At 39.4% G+C, this 15,302-nt stretch overlaps 1 protein-coding gene across 2 annotated transcripts in view; it reads right to left on the bottom strand.

Moving 5' to 3' along the window:
- The window catches only part of TRPA1 (transient receptor potential cation channel subfamily A member 1), a 32,145-nt gene that overhangs the window by 11,136 nt on the left and 5,707 nt on the right, over positions 1 to 15,302 (bottom strand). For both annotated transcript variants that reach the window (XM_081013312.1, XM_081013311.1), the window contains exons 4-19: positions 12,557 to 12,664; positions 11,693 to 11,801; positions 10,987 to 11,132; positions 9,925 to 10,061; positions 9,423 to 9,471; positions 7,667 to 7,766; positions 7,457 to 7,557; positions 5,738 to 5,907; positions 5,473 to 5,637; positions 4,327 to 4,441; positions 3,864 to 4,030; positions 3,054 to 3,147; positions 2,255 to 2,314; positions 1,440 to 1,538; positions 648 to 718; positions 2 to 143 (exon numbers count right to left, since the gene is read on the bottom strand). In XM_081013312.1, the coding sequence (XP_080869438.1) occupies positions 2 to 143; positions 648 to 718; positions 1,440 to 1,538; positions 2,255 to 2,314; positions 3,054 to 3,147; positions 3,864 to 4,030; positions 4,327 to 4,441; positions 5,473 to 5,637; positions 5,738 to 5,907; positions 7,457 to 7,557; positions 7,667 to 7,766; positions 9,423 to 9,471; positions 9,925 to 10,061; positions 10,987 to 11,132; positions 11,693 to 11,801; positions 12,557 to 12,664 (1,833 nt within the window). The remainder of the gene's footprint in view (position 1; positions 144 to 647; positions 719 to 1,439; positions 1,539 to 2,254; positions 2,315 to 3,053; positions 3,148 to 3,863; positions 4,031 to 4,326; positions 4,442 to 5,472; positions 5,638 to 5,737; positions 5,908 to 7,456; positions 7,558 to 7,666; positions 7,767 to 9,422; positions 9,472 to 9,924; positions 10,062 to 10,986; positions 11,133 to 11,692; positions 11,802 to 12,556; positions 12,665 to 15,302) is intronic.

The following is a 15,302-nucleotide window of genomic DNA, read 5'->3' as shown; positions in this document are numbered from 1 at the left end:
CCTTATTCTCAAAAGGCCCTGCTTTAACAGTTCTGTTGGAAGACCCCTCTGGTTCTATGTGGATGATCAGGAGCGTTAGAGGCATTAAGCCAAGACAATACACAGCTAGATTCATGAGATGTGCTCGAAACCCATAGGCCATCCTGTAAAGCAAAATTTAATTCGGTATATAGACGGTGACCATTTCGCACAGGAGTTCCTTTCCCTTCCCCCCCCCGCACATTTTTTGAGTGTGTATAATCCAAATGGACCCATGCATCAGTGATTGCGCATCAGTTGGACGCGCCTAAAATGGTCACCATGCGTATTTTCGTAGTATTATCAAAGGTCAATATTTTCTATGCCACTGGGGAAAAGAATAAAAAGGATTCCGCCCCCCTTCCCCCGCCCTGGTAAAACTCAACAGCAAGGATTAGACGTCTCTGCCAGCTTGAAAGCAGCTTTCATTTTCCCTTAAATTAATGGAATATGCATAAATACAATTCATGTACATGATATTTGCGGGAAGCTTGATATACTGGTTATACAGCTCCTATAAATCCCATGTCCATGCACTGGAAATCTCAGTGGAGATTTCTCTCTGCCAATGAACCTTAATAAGAACAAAATTAGTGGAACAGTGGGATCCTAGTAATACAAATACCTACCATTTCATGAGTAAATATTCTGTACAGACAGGATGGCTGAGAAGTTCAACACGATTATGACGGACCATGGCCTGAGGTGGGGGGAGATGAAGATTGTCCATTTATGCAATTAAATATTTTCAAGCTAATATTATAACTGAAAGCTATCTCTTAACAGCTTCATAGGTTCAGGGGAAACATATGTGTGTGTGCACAAACACACACACACATCTTTAAACATTACAGTGTGGTATCTTTATTTTAAAAATGTGAAAAATATTTAAGAGTTGAAAATTACCAGTTTATACTCCAGGAAGAGAAAATACTGATGGAAGCATCACATTCTCCAAAGAGTCAATTAAAACATCATTCAAATCATGTTTATCCTGATGCAGACAGTCAGGATAAATATCAAACTCAATGTCTTAAATGATATGTTATTAATTATGAAAATGTTGCTTCAAACAAATTGAGATAGAACCAAGAGTGGCTTTGCTCTAGAGGAAAGCGCTTCCACATGTGCTTAGTGGAACACCCAATTCTTGCTAATGCACCCACTGAAGTCCTCCATGTCCCTCCAAAAGCTACTCCTGAGGGTTGCAGGACTCTCTTGAATTGTCTGGGATATAACACAGAGGGTTGCTGTAGGCTGGAGGGAGTCATAAAAAGTGGGTGTTGCTTGGGTGACTGGCAACAACTCGCCCACTTAAGAAATTGGAAAAAATAGTTTATAAATGTATTAAAATAAATATAATATAGAGTAAACAAAACAAAATAAAGTAGTAGATTTGAAATCACATTAGCATAGCTTACATTAAGAGTGATAAGTGGCTCATACACAATATCATCATCTTCTTTTAATTTCTTGGTAAGCTTCAGTGGGCACTGAAGATATCTGAAGTTATATTCAACCTATACAAGTATGAAGCAAGATCATCTCAGCTTAACTTTCAACAACAAAGAACAGTATATTCCTATATGCCTTTGAAGCAAACCATGAAAAGGTGCAAGCACTGTCTACTAAAATTTGAATATTCTCTAAAATATACACTCAAATTTGAGTTCTTATGAGCCAATATGGTTATATCTTTGTTTAGCATATGAAAACAGTGCATTACTAGACACAAATAAACTCATGATAAAAACTAAACACATACACACTTTTGTACTTTCAGGAAGTATGAATCCTGAAATGGAAAAAGAAATAAAAAAAGAAATATTGTAAGCGGTGAGGCATCTATTTTCTTTAATATTATTTTAGTTGCAAGGGGCGCTGTCCAACATCCCAACACAAAGTAGCTACTCTGTTTTCAAGAGCTTGCACTTGCTCCCAGCATTACTGCCATAGCGAAAGATGTACATCCGCTGTGCAATGCAACAAATTAAAATTATACCTTATCCTCAAAAGGCCCTGCTTTAACAGTTCTGTTGGAAGACCCCTCTGCCTCTATGAGGACGACCAGGAGCATTAGAGAATACAAGCCAAGACAATACACAGCTAGATTTATAAGATGATAATCCCGTATTACAATACAAAGCCAGGAATCATGACTTGTCTCTCAATGCATCAAATGCTTTAGCAACTCTAAAATGTCTCCATTTTTTTTTTAACAGTGCTTTTAACTTACACAGAAGTCTTTGGATGCCTTGTCATCTGATGATTCAGTGATGCAATTGTCTAAAACTAACTTGTAGAGACCAAGAGGAGAAGAAAAAAGAAGCATTTCAGTGCTTTGTGACAACACTTGAACACATTTAATAATCAAAGTGTTATGCAACCATAAAGCAGATTTTCCAAGCTCAGATAAAAATAATTTTTTTCTTCAAAAGTGTAGGACAGCAATTCCAAATGACACAATGAGTCACTCAGATGCTACAATATAGACAAGAACTGAAATAGCTCACAAAAATTAAAAGTGCAATTAATATTTCCAGTTCAAAACCCCCAAATTCAAATGCACACCCAAGCTAAAGTTTCAGGCTCTATGAAAAAGAATCATGTAGTAAACTATTCCAAAACCTCCCTTTTCAGGCACAGCCCTTCACACCCCAGAATAAGTCACAACTGCGAGATTTGCCAGCTTCTGCAGACTCTTCATTATTGATTGATATGCATTTATTATATTCAGCTGAGAAATGTGCAATATACTGTGGTTTTCATGTATTGTTGTGACTTTTTATTACCTTCCCATGCTGGTTTTATTCACTGACTGCTACCCACATTGCATGCATTTTGGATTTAATTATTATTTCAGTTAATCACTATAGACATTCTGATTCCAACTGATACGTTACAGATGGTCAAAGGTTTAGTTTTACTTTACTCACACAAGGCTCTAAGACAAGGTATAAAACAGATTCTTTTACATGTGAGCCAAACCTATGTTTTTTTAATCCCAAGTTAAATTCTTCAGTATATAATCTTACTTTCAAACATTCAGGAAGATATTCAACCATCTCTATTAGAGGACATTTATTTGTACTTGAATGGTGAGAAAATGTTACAACAGTCTCTTCCCATCTGAAAAAAACCAAGTTGAGTGGGCTTAGAATATTTTTGTCATAGAATATTATAAATCAAATCAAATTAAATTAAAAAGTTATAGATAATTTGAAGGAAATTAGGAAAGCATTTGTTAAATATTTCATGGATTTATACAGGAAAGGAAAGGGGGAAAAATAGAAATAGGTAAGTATTTGAAAGAGAGTAACCTACAAAAAATCAGAGAGGAGAAATTAATAGATCTAAATACATCAATAACATCTCAGGAAGTGGCAGAGGCAATTAAACAGGCAAAAGCAGGGAAATCACTGGGTGAACAATGGGAGCTCACCCAGTTGCGGGGATTCAAACCGCCGACCTTCTGATTGGCAAGCCCTAGGCTCTGTGGTTTAGACCACAGCGCCACCCGCGTCCCCTAGAATTTGCTATAGGAACAGATAAATTATTAAAGGGGGAGCTCCCCCCAATCAGGATTGGCCTCACAGACAAAAAAATGTTCCCCGTCCTGTCTCACAGAGAGAAGTGTGGAGAAAGATATTCAAAATTCTTCTCTAACCAGCTACTTTTTCCAAGGATAACGTTTAAGAGAAAGAGCAGTACAAATTCATGGGGGAAAGCAAATGTGAATGGTACAGAAATCAAACTGTTAAAATGGTATGGTAGACACAAAGTGTGAAAAATAATAGATCTCTATGCTAGATATTATATATTGCTGGGTATCAGGTGCTTCTTACCTTTTATGTAAGATGACAGTGTTTACGACATCTTTCCGCCCATTGTGTATGGCTTCGTGAAGAAAAGAAGCCTCATTTTTGTTCAAGAGTACTTTGGCACTGTCATCAAGAAGCAGTCTAACGGCTTTGGCATGGCCTTCTCTGGCAGCAAGATGGAGGGCCGTGTTCTTTTCCACAAGGATAAAAGATCAAATACCATGTCATTAGAATATGAACTAACTGAAACAGTTACATATTTATTTCCCATTTACGATGTCCCCGTCCCGCAGGGTGAGGGTTGCTTAACCTTTCCCCAACCCACCACATGTTTTGCCTAATTAGTAAATAATGTGCATATTGTGCAGGTTAGTCAGCCAAGATTTGGGGAACTGGAATATGGCAGCCCTTCTGCATGCCAAGTAGTACAATGGGGATACTCCATAATACTTTTATTATATATTGCTAAAGATTGCGCAAGACTTACCCCTTCTTCATCCACTTTATCTGTGCACTTCACATTAGTATTCAAAATGATCTGCATTGTGCGAGTATACCCTCCAAATGCAGCATGGTGCAAAGCTGTCCAGCCTTTATAATCACTTCGAAAAACAGATTGAAATAAATCAGAACAAGGTATTGTCATATTATTACATACTGTGCTTTACTATAATTTTTGGTCTACATTCAGGCTGTTACATGGATCTGGAAAAAGCAAAACCATAACTACACAGATATATAAGTGGTTTGTGTAAAAATACATGGCACTGTGATTTCCCACTGCAATATTAATATTTTGTATAGTGTACAGTGGTACCTCGGGTTACATACGCTTCAGGTTACATACGCTTCAGGTTACAGACTCCACTAACCCAGAAATAGTACCTCGGGTTAAGAACTTTGCTTCAGGATGAGAACAGAAATCGTGCTCTGGCGGTGCAGCGGCAGCGGGAGGCCCCATTAGCTAAAGTGGCGCTTCAGGTTAAGAACAGTTTCAGGTTAAGAACAGACCTCCGGAACGAATTAAGTACTTAACTTGAGGTACCACTGTATTTAAAATTGAAGAATAACTAGTATTATGAACATGAATACAGCCCTGATCGGTCAAGGTGGCACTCTGACAGACCTGGCCATTTATGTGAGGACAGAGGTGACAAATTCAAGTCCCTCTTTCACATCACCAAAAAGGTGACCAGAACTGACAGCACTGGCTTTATGGACTGGCAATTATAGCATGCCAAGCTAGATTTAACAGCTGCTGGAAATATGTGAAATTTCATCTCATCTCTGTTGCATGACACCTGTCAAAATCCCTGGAGAGCCGCTGTCAATCAGTGTAAACAACACTGAGTTAAGTGAATCAATGGTGTAGGAGAATCAATGGTATAGGGGACAGTTTCCTATATTCCTATGTATGCGTCCAGTAGCTACCCAGAGACACTGCTCAGTTATCTTTGCATCTTTGTCAATGAATTAAACACAAAATATATCACTTTCTTGAACAGGGTTCTTTTCTTGATAACTCAGATTATTCTAAGGCTATGTACATCTAATATATGCAAGTTACATTTCTATTGTTAACTTGAACGTGCGGGGTGGGGGGAGAGAGAGAGAGAGAAAACAAAAAACTTACCAGAGAAAGAGGGCACCTTTCTTCAAGAGAAACTGCACTACCTTCTCATGACCATTCTGAGCAGCCAAGTGCAGAGGAGTCATCCCTTTCTTATCTCCTTCGTTCAAGAGCCTGGTATCTACCATATCACGGAGGAGTCGTTGACAGGTGTTGATACGCCCATAGCTACATATAAAAACAAAAAAAACCCCCAAAACTTTTGTTGCATATACTCATGATGACATCAGGAATGTGAAACAGCCAATTAGGGAGGACATAGGCTTACCTAGCTGCAAAATGCAAAGGAGATTTCTTATCTCGGCTTTTAGAACAGATGGAAACGTTCAGTTCAAGGAGACTGTTCACTGAAAGGGGAACCCCCTGCCTGCATGCATAATGTAGAGGAGTGCACCCTTCGTTATCTTCATCCGTTATGAGATCTTTAATATGCTTCATCTGTTACATACAAAGAGTACAGCACATTAACAGCACCTTATGGAATCTGTCTTTTTGCAAAACCCATTTTGTATTTAAGTCCTCACTGAATTTTCACTAAAGAAACATGATAAGACAAATCAGGCAACAGAATCAGAATTAAAAAAAGAAATACTTGCTTCTATCAAATTGCAATTATTATTATTTTAATGAGAGAATGTTATGCTTTGGGGGAGATATCTGGGAACCTTTATTAAAGAGACGGAATGGCAGAAAATCTATGAGCCAAAAAAGTCTTTCTCACTTGAAGGAGACTCAATCCAAGATTCTGTTCAGATGGTATATGGCTCCTCAAAGAATCAAGTGAATGTGATTAGTGGCTGGAAATGTAGTGGAATGTATTATAACACATTTTCATTGAACATTTTGGAGGGTTTTAGACTGAAATATTCACAGTGTACAGGGCTCTTACCCATAGGCGCTAGAGGTATTGGGCACCCAGGCGCCGGGCTCTCAGGGGTGCCAGGCCGAGAGTCTGGGGCCCAAGAGTTGAGTCCAGGGAAGAGCCCACCGTCAGTCGGAGCGCCACAGTGGACTCTTCTGCTGCAGGCAGCTCTGCGCTGCGGGTTTGGGGGCGACCGAGCAAGCAAGACGCTGAGGCAGCTGGCCGGCTCTGCCCTCCTGCGCGCCTGGGACTGGACAACCTGGGGGGGCGCCGGGCAGATCTTTGCACCCCGGCACTGCATATGCTTAAGACAGCCCTGGCAGTGTACATCTTAGAAGGCAATGAATTGGGTCAATAAGTAGTTAAGGCAGTTGATACTCCATAAATACAATAGCTTTCCATAAGGTATCCTTATATTCTTTGTTACGGTAGACAAGGGCTGCATTCACATGGAAGTATATTCCATTTTCCAACATTAACTATTAATTTCCACATTATATTTGAGCTTTTATAAAATGTAAATGCTTCTTCTGAAAATACAACAAAATATAGCACAAGTTTAGCACTCATTTCTGTGTTCCAGAAAAAATCTCTTTGCAAATAAGATGAAAATGAGTGCTAAACTTGAGCTACATTCCACTATATTTCTGGAAGTGGCTTTTACATTTTATAAAAGCTCAAATAAAATGCAGAAATAACCATCAGGAAAATGGCATAAATTGCTGTGTGAATATAGCCACAAAGTGCACTTCCACTTTGAACTTAAATACGTTTCCTAGTATATGTATGCTGAATATTTTAATGCCCCAGCTGAGGTGTTGGTGAAAGGTATGCAATTATAAATATGTCAATTAAAGAAAAAATAAAAAGTTATATTTTACCTCTAATCCTCTGTATTTCTTTCTCTTTCTAAAATGTGAATGCATTTGTGCAATGTTTTGTGGCACCAGATGTATGCAATATTTCATAGAATGAAATATTTAAACAGCTATGTTGTATACTATGAGCAAAATGCAAATGTAAACAATTTTTATAAACAAATTCTGAAGAAAATGAGAGTAATATTTCTCAAACACTATGAATTAGTGCATGAATCTAACATACATAAGCAGATGTTTCTTGTACCTTCAAAAACTGTTCATTCAGGTGTTTTAATCCTCCAGGATGTAGTACTGTTAGATGCAAAAAATTACGACCAAGATGATCTTTTAATTCTACATTTGCTCCTAAACAAACAAAGAAAATTAGCAGAGATTTCAAAGCTGGTGACCTCTAATAGGCATGTTCTCATTTAATAACATTGTTCATATTGCATATTTTTTTCTTATCTTGTACCTTTTGATAGTAATAAATTCACAATTTTCCATGATGCACAATAAGTAGCAAGTAGTAGTGGAGTTCGACCTTCAACGTCAACACTATCGATCTTTGCTCCCTGCAAATAAAATTCCATTAAACTGTATGAATGGTTGTAGGTAATTAAATTGGAAGCCTACTATAGATGCGTTTTTGCTTTGAAAAGCTGTAGCCTATTTTCCTCTTAAATCAAATGGGCTTCTAAAATACATATTAAGCCAATACTTAACTAAAACATCACAAAATAGCACACAAACATTAAAGTCTTCCAGAACTCTTATTCAAGCTAGATAGTAAACAAGTGAGGGAGGCAAAAAATAAAAAACTTGGCTGGTTGTAACACCCTAAGTATGCATCTGATCAGAGCCTTTAGGCAGAATGTGGGTGGAGGTGGCAGACATTCAGATGAGAATTTTTTAGGTATATGCAGGTATCAGATTGCACAAAGGTCTGCTAGGAAAGAGAAACATAAGCAACAGCTGATTCTCCACCTCCGGATTTACAAAAAAACAGCTGTTATTCAGGTCTGTCTCCATCTCATGACTGACAGCTGCAGCTTCCAACCAAAGAAGGGATTTACTAGGGCTGTCCAATCAAAAATGTTTTGGGAATGGATATTCAAGTAAAATCAGAACTTGTTGTCCAATACTCTTTTGCAGATTGACTCTTCCAGGACCAGCAAAATTAACAGATCTGTGAACGTGGTTGTGTTTTGCTTATATGACCTTCTTATTCTAATCTGGACCAGCCTTTTCTAAAATCTAATTCCCTTGGACCCCTTTTCTTTTTTATTCTGTTTGTGTTTTGTTTGTTTATTTTGTTTGTGTCTGTATTTCATGATTAGCTCTTTCCTTTCATCCCATCACACCCTAGCCCTAGTTACATTTGATTTAAGTTTGATGTTAAATATTTGTAGGTGTGTATATCTCTGAGCAACAGTATAGTATCTGTTTGAGTCTGTACTTTGTTTTGTGTTATGCACAGAAATACACACAGCTCTACATCAGGATACACTTTCAAACTTCAGTAACGTCATCCATTTTGACAAGGATGAAACAAAAACACAGCAAAGTCCCTGTCGCCAAAGGCAGTTTTTGGAAGGAAAGGCAAAAGCAAAGGCGGTTTGAAACAGTGACTAGAAAACAAAGAAACAAAACCCAGACCTATTTATCTGATAGGATGCTAGGCTTACAATTTTCATCCAATACAGTGCTACCTTGGTTTGCACATGTCTTGGCTTGTATAAGTTTTGGATTACAAACACAACAAACCTGGAAGCGCGTGTCCCGGTTTGCAACCTTTTTTTTTGGATTACAACCCATTTTGGGGGGGGGATTATGAACAAAAAAATTTTGGAGGCCCCATTGGCGAAAGCACGCCTTGGGTTACAACCTGTTTTGGTTTACAAACAGACCTCCAGAATGGATTATGGTTGTAAACCAAGGTACCACTGTATTGATGGTGATGATGACGATGATAGCAACAACAATTTATAGGCAGTTCCTTTCACTGGATCCCACCGATTCTGACACTGTAATTTCCAAACATATATTATATAGTATCAAAGTTACTTCTACTCATATAGCTGCCCCATCCTCTGTATCCATTTGTACTTGCTAAACAGGAAATTAATTTTTTTAAGTATGTATTTCATGCATGTTACTATGCAACCTGATAGTAAAGTTAGCACAGACCTTTATTACCATTATAAACTCAATTAAAATTAAATATTTACCATTGATATCAGATATTCTGCCAAGTCATAGTGATCAAACAGTGCAGCCCTATAGGAATAATGAAAAGCAAACCAAGTTGTTAAAATAAAAACATAATGGTATTAAGTATAAAGCATTATGATTTTCTTTGACAGTCTGAAATAGCTGTCTGTTGCAGACTTGGCCATTATTAGAGGTTTCCCATGTGCACATGTTGTGGTATTTCCCTGTTCTTGTTCATGGCGGCGACAAGGAAATCCCCTTATTGGAGATCTCCCTTCAAAAACTGAAAACATCCTGCATACAAAATGCTTTGGATCATGCTCATTGATTGAAATGCATCAAGTCTTTATTGCTGTTAGCTACCCAACTCTCAGTGACAGTGCAGAATCTTAAATATACCCAGTGGACAAATCAGTAGGGATGATAGATGAGGGAGCACATTCCAGCCTGTTCCCCCCACATTAAATATGACCTCTTCAAATACACTGGAAATAAAGTAGAATTAGGCAAAGGCCTCACCTGTGAAGCAATGTTTCCTTATTTCCATCTAATGCGTCAACAATAGGTTCATCGCCTGCATAAGATGACATCATCAGTTTAAGAATTTCAGTAGCTCCTTGGGTGGCAGCAAAATGAAGAGCTGTGCATTTGTCACTCTAAAAGTGGGAACACAAAGCACAAAAAAAGCCTTACAGTTATTCCCATTCCTAGGCAAATGTTTAAAAGTTTTCCATAATAGTCCAAAACTCAACTCCTCATTTATAGACTTGAAATTTAGAACAAGGGTCTTGGTCAAATTCCAACTATCATTTTGCACACTGGCCAATTTATAGCACAAGCACTTCCTATTACAGCCATATACACATACATACAAATTATCAGGGCTGGCCCATCCTTGAGGTGAGCTGGGCTGCTGCCTCGGACACCAAAAGACCAAGACGCTGCGGCCTTGTGAGCGCCCCTCCTGCCCCCACCAGAAAAGTGGTGCTGGCTTCCAGAGACCTGTTGCTGCCATCTTTGTGGCTGCAGCCATACAACCCATGTCCCATGCCCACAGTGGCATGGCAAACACGCTCCCATTTCTCCTCAGGCAGCAAAACGAGATGTGATGCCCCTGCAGGTTATTATTTTGAAGTATGGAAACAAAAACTAGCCTCATGCCACATAATGAGCTAATGTAATGAGTTTGCTGTGTGCACTATGTTGTCTACATCTTCAGTCAGAAATCTGGGTGGAACTAGACTGTGCTCCTACTGGGGAAAAGCACTCCCAGAACACAGTTCCTCTCAGGGGATGTTCCTGCACATAGCAGGGGCGATTTTTGCCAATTCTCTTCTCCCACTGGAATCCCAATCCCATCTCCCATACTGTTCCAGAGAGCTGAGGGCCCTCCACAATAGTGTGCGGTATGGCACTGGCTACTGCAAGGAGAGCAAGGAATTTGAAGAAAACACCCCCTCTCTGCACTGGCAGGATTCCTTCCATCATACTCAAAGTACTTGGTGAACAGAGGGAGCCTTTCCATTCTTTAACTTTCTTGCACAGTATATTTAAATAAACGTGTGTTTTGTTAGCTCTTACCTGCTTCAAATCAATTTGGGCTCCATATTCAATGCACATTTTAATCATTTCCAAGTCTCCACTTTGAACTGCCAGATGAAGAGGACTACACTTTCCATTATTAGTAAAATTGATGTGATTTTTAGGGGAATAGCCTAATTCTTCACCTTAATGATTAAAAAATAGATGGTTACAAATAACAGGATATCATATATGACAAGAGGTAGAAACAAAAACTTCCTCCCCATTTTGCAGCATATTCATTTTGCCAAAGCATCTTCTGATGTTGCGACAGATTTATGCAACTGTATTTAGTTAAGACTATAAAGTATTAAGTATAATCAATTAAATAGCAACCTAATTCATGCACCTGATTAGATTTTGTTAAGCTTACAAGGAGAAAAACAGATGCATAAGTTTTTGTGAGACAATGGGCCAAAGAGAGATTTAGATCAGAGTTTAATCCCCAAAATATTACCTCAATATATTGAATATACATTTAAATAATCAGTTCAAATAATATTTAATAAAATACTATCTTATCAAATCCTTGCTTGATTTGCCTTACAAAGGAATATTACAAGGATATCTTCATATAACTGATAATTGCAACGATGACGTAGGAAATGTGTGATCTGAATTCAGGCTATAGTTTTAAGAAACAGGGCTTGGTGAGTTATGCTTTGAATGAAATAAATATTGATGGAATATTGTAAAATGTATTTACCCTTCTTTATGATAATCTCCATGCATGTTTTTGCACCAGAAAATGCAGCAGCATGGACTGGCATACTTCCTAAACTGTTTGCTTTACATATTTTAGCACCATTTTTTATCTGCAAGAGAATTATCTGATATTAAGATGACAATTTCTTAAACAGTTCACAGATTGAATACTTCGAACATATTAAGCACTTACTTATTGATTTCAAAAGGATGATAGACACATGTAACTATATTTGGATCAGAACTGGCACCTGTGAAAGGCTAAGGCCAATGGGTCAGTAGCTGGGACACTAGCAATGACTGGAGATGCTGACACGTGGGGCCTATCAGTGCCTCTCTCATTAAGAGATGGAAGATTACCCCAAAGGCCTCTTCAATGATAAAGGGGCAGGGAGAGTCATAGTCCATAGGCTGATGGCCATGGCAGCAGATTCTAGAAGAGTGTGACTCTCACTTTTTTTGCCCTTCTAGGTCTTTACTTTTGGGAATAAGAAAGTCTGGTGGACTTCAAGTTAATAAAACCTCAGAATTCATATGAAAATTGCAGGTGAAAGCTTGCTGACAACAAGCAGGGACTAGCAAGGAAGTAAAAGTCCACCTGCTGTTCCTTCACCTAATGTTTTATCACACAAATTTGTTAGGGTAAACTTTTGATCCTTCTTTTCAAAAAACAAGAGCTTCTAATTTTCTGATAGGTTCCACAGTAGATGCCTGTGACCAGCTCCTTGATGCCACATCTAATGATTGCATGTGCAATGCTTAGACACATAACTTGCTACAGTATATAGAAATATGAAAAGGCAAGAGAACCGCACTGATTCACAGAGAAAGGCAAACAAAAAAGTAAATAATTTTCTGCACATACCAGAAGTTTCAGTGCTTCAGTATTATCTTTATAACATGCAAGTAATATGGGTGTGTTCCCACTCTCTCCTTCCAGGTTCACATCCGTAGCACTGTGTTCGACGAAAATCTAAACATTAAAATTAAATTTAAAAGTCTGGCTCTTCTGTCACATCATTGCTGTGCTTATCTCAGGAGTAATAAATAGAACACATCTCTGTCAGAACATCCATGTAATTATTGGCAGACCCACTCTCTTTCCCCATAGGTAACTCCAGAGCAACTGTCTCAGGCACAGGCCATCTGACATGTGTTCTAGTGACAGGCCTGGACCTTTAATTCTGTGTGCAGCTAACATACAGCTAATGGAAACGTGCCTAGATATGTTTTCTCCATGCCATTCACAAGACTTCCCACTGCATTCTAAAGCCACCTGGAGCCTCACATGTATCATTTGATCCTAGAGTTTACAAATAACTGCATGAATGCTTTGAAGTGTTGAAAAGAATCAGCCTTTTGACTCCTGCCTACCCAACACAGAGGGACGCGGGTGGCGCTGTGGGTTAAACCACAGAGCCTAGGACTTGCCAATCAGAAGGTTGGCGGTTCAAATCCCCACGACGGGGTGAGTTCCCGTTGCTTGGTCTCAGCTCCTGCCCACCTAGCAGTTCAAAAGCACGTCAAAGTGCAAGTAGATAAATAGGTACCGCTCCGGTGGGAAGGTAAACGGCGTTTCCGTGCGCTGCTCTGGTTTGCCAGAAGTGGCTTAGTCATGCTGGCCACATGACCCGGAAGCTGTGCACTGGCTCCCTTGGCCAATAAAGCGAGATGAGTGCCGCAACCCCAGAGTCGGTCACAATTGGACCTAATGGTCAGGGGTCCCTTTACCTTTACCTTTTTACCCAACACAGGTTTCGTTTCCATGCATGTGGCCCTTGACCGTTTGCTTCTGAAGGATTGTAGCCCTTGACAAAAAAAAAAGTTTTCCCCACTCTGGCTCTGTGGTGTGCTTTCAACAGTTTATCTCCATATTTCAAAAAGCTTCAGTACCACAGGTGGATTTAGGGTTTTGCCGCATTGGGCGCCAAGCCTAGGGGACGCCACAGGGCACCACAACTGTGACGTAGTGAATTGAGCAGAACAGAACACAAGAGGTGTGTGTGTGTGTGTGCGCGCTGAATTTTGGTCTTGCACACGGCACCACTGAAATTTGAAAGACCAAAGTCTGCTTCTGCCTGCAGATCAAGCTGCTCTTAAAATATGAAGAATAAGTCCGTAAATCTACTGAGCTACTGATTCTCTGCTTCATCTTGCAGCCAGTGAGATGAGGCATTTATCTTCCATGAGATAGTACAGCATGCTGTAAAATCCAGATTTTAAATCACTAATATGTCAGCACAAAATTTTCATAAATGTTAATTTACAGTTCAGATCATAAGACTACCTTATTATTTGGGTGTGGGGCTCTTAAGAGTTAAGAGTTTATTGAGACTTCCACAACAAAGAAAAACAAGCAGAGAAGCAATAAAAGCTTGGAGCATATTCACCTACATTTGATTACATAAAAGCTAAACAAGTAGACAACAGAAAATCTTCCACAAATGTACAATCCATAACAACAAACAAATAAACACTAAGTGAAGCAATCCGGCAACCATCACAGAAGTAATCAACCAGCCAAGCATAAAGGGAAGGATGTGTGTGAATTAACTCAGGACTCAGTTACACAGCTGCAAATAAAATGTTTTAAATTTGCTGTAAAGCGCAAAATACAAATGTGACACTAGATGGCAGCAGTAAGCTATGCCAAATTCAATGTCGTTTTCAAAACTTTTTTTAATAAAAGCATTTTCACAACATTTTTTATATGTGTGAGGATTCCACCTCACTCAGCCCATAATATTAATTACTCCACCCCCACTTTGACTGTGGGGCATGACTGTGTATATGTGCGGCACAAAGAAATAAATAGATTTGAACCCGGAAATGGAGGGAGAGAGCTGGAAAGTCCTCATGGCTCACGAGGAGACCCTCTCTGGAGCCTGAAGAGGATGTCAATAAGGGTGCAGGAAGCCCTGAAGAGACCACAGGCACAGCAGGGATTTGTTGAGGCTGCTCAGCCTCCCAATCTAAAAGCTGTTGTGTGGGGTACCAGAGCTGCATCAGCCTCTTTCCCGCATGCCCTCCAGTGACTTGCCAGCCAAAGATCTTCCATTCTGAATGTGGAGATTTTTGGATAAAGTATTTTTGTATGGATTGAAGAGAGAGTGGCAGAGAAGGCATTTAAAGGGCATTTAGAGGGTGTTGCCCACTTTACACAATTTCACTTCTGTGTGCACGGGCCCAAAACGTAACCACTGCATAAGTGGGAGGGATGGGGAACGGCTGTATATATTTTGGAAAGCGATTTGTCCATCTGCCCTCCATAGGTTCATCCACCTCTCAAGACATCATCACTGTACTCAGTGTGATGGTTCCTGAGGTGGTGAAAATGGGGTTCGTCACCATTTAGATGCTGGGAGCCATTTTGAATCAAGATGGCAGACCCAAACACAACTTTGGTATGGCTTTGTTGGCATAGGCTTGGCTGCCTCTTGAGATATCATAGCCAAACTCATCTTGATGGTTCCTGCAGCGGGAGCGGTGGTCTTCATTGATGCTCGGATGACATGTGCCGTTTTGAATCAAGATGGTGGACCAAAACATGACTTTGCCCAATTTTTAGTGTGATGGGCTCAAACTCACAAACTGCACTATCTATTTTAATA

Source organism: Podarcis pityusensis, assembly GCF_964106645.2.
Source record: "Podarcis pityusensis genome assembly, chromosome: 7".
Classification (NCBI taxonomy): Eukaryota; Metazoa; Chordata; class Lepidosauria; order Squamata; family Lacertidae; genus Podarcis; species Podarcis pityusensis.
The sequence above is the reverse complement of the archived record's forward strand: the minus strand, read 5'-3'. Positions and strand labels throughout refer to the sequence as shown.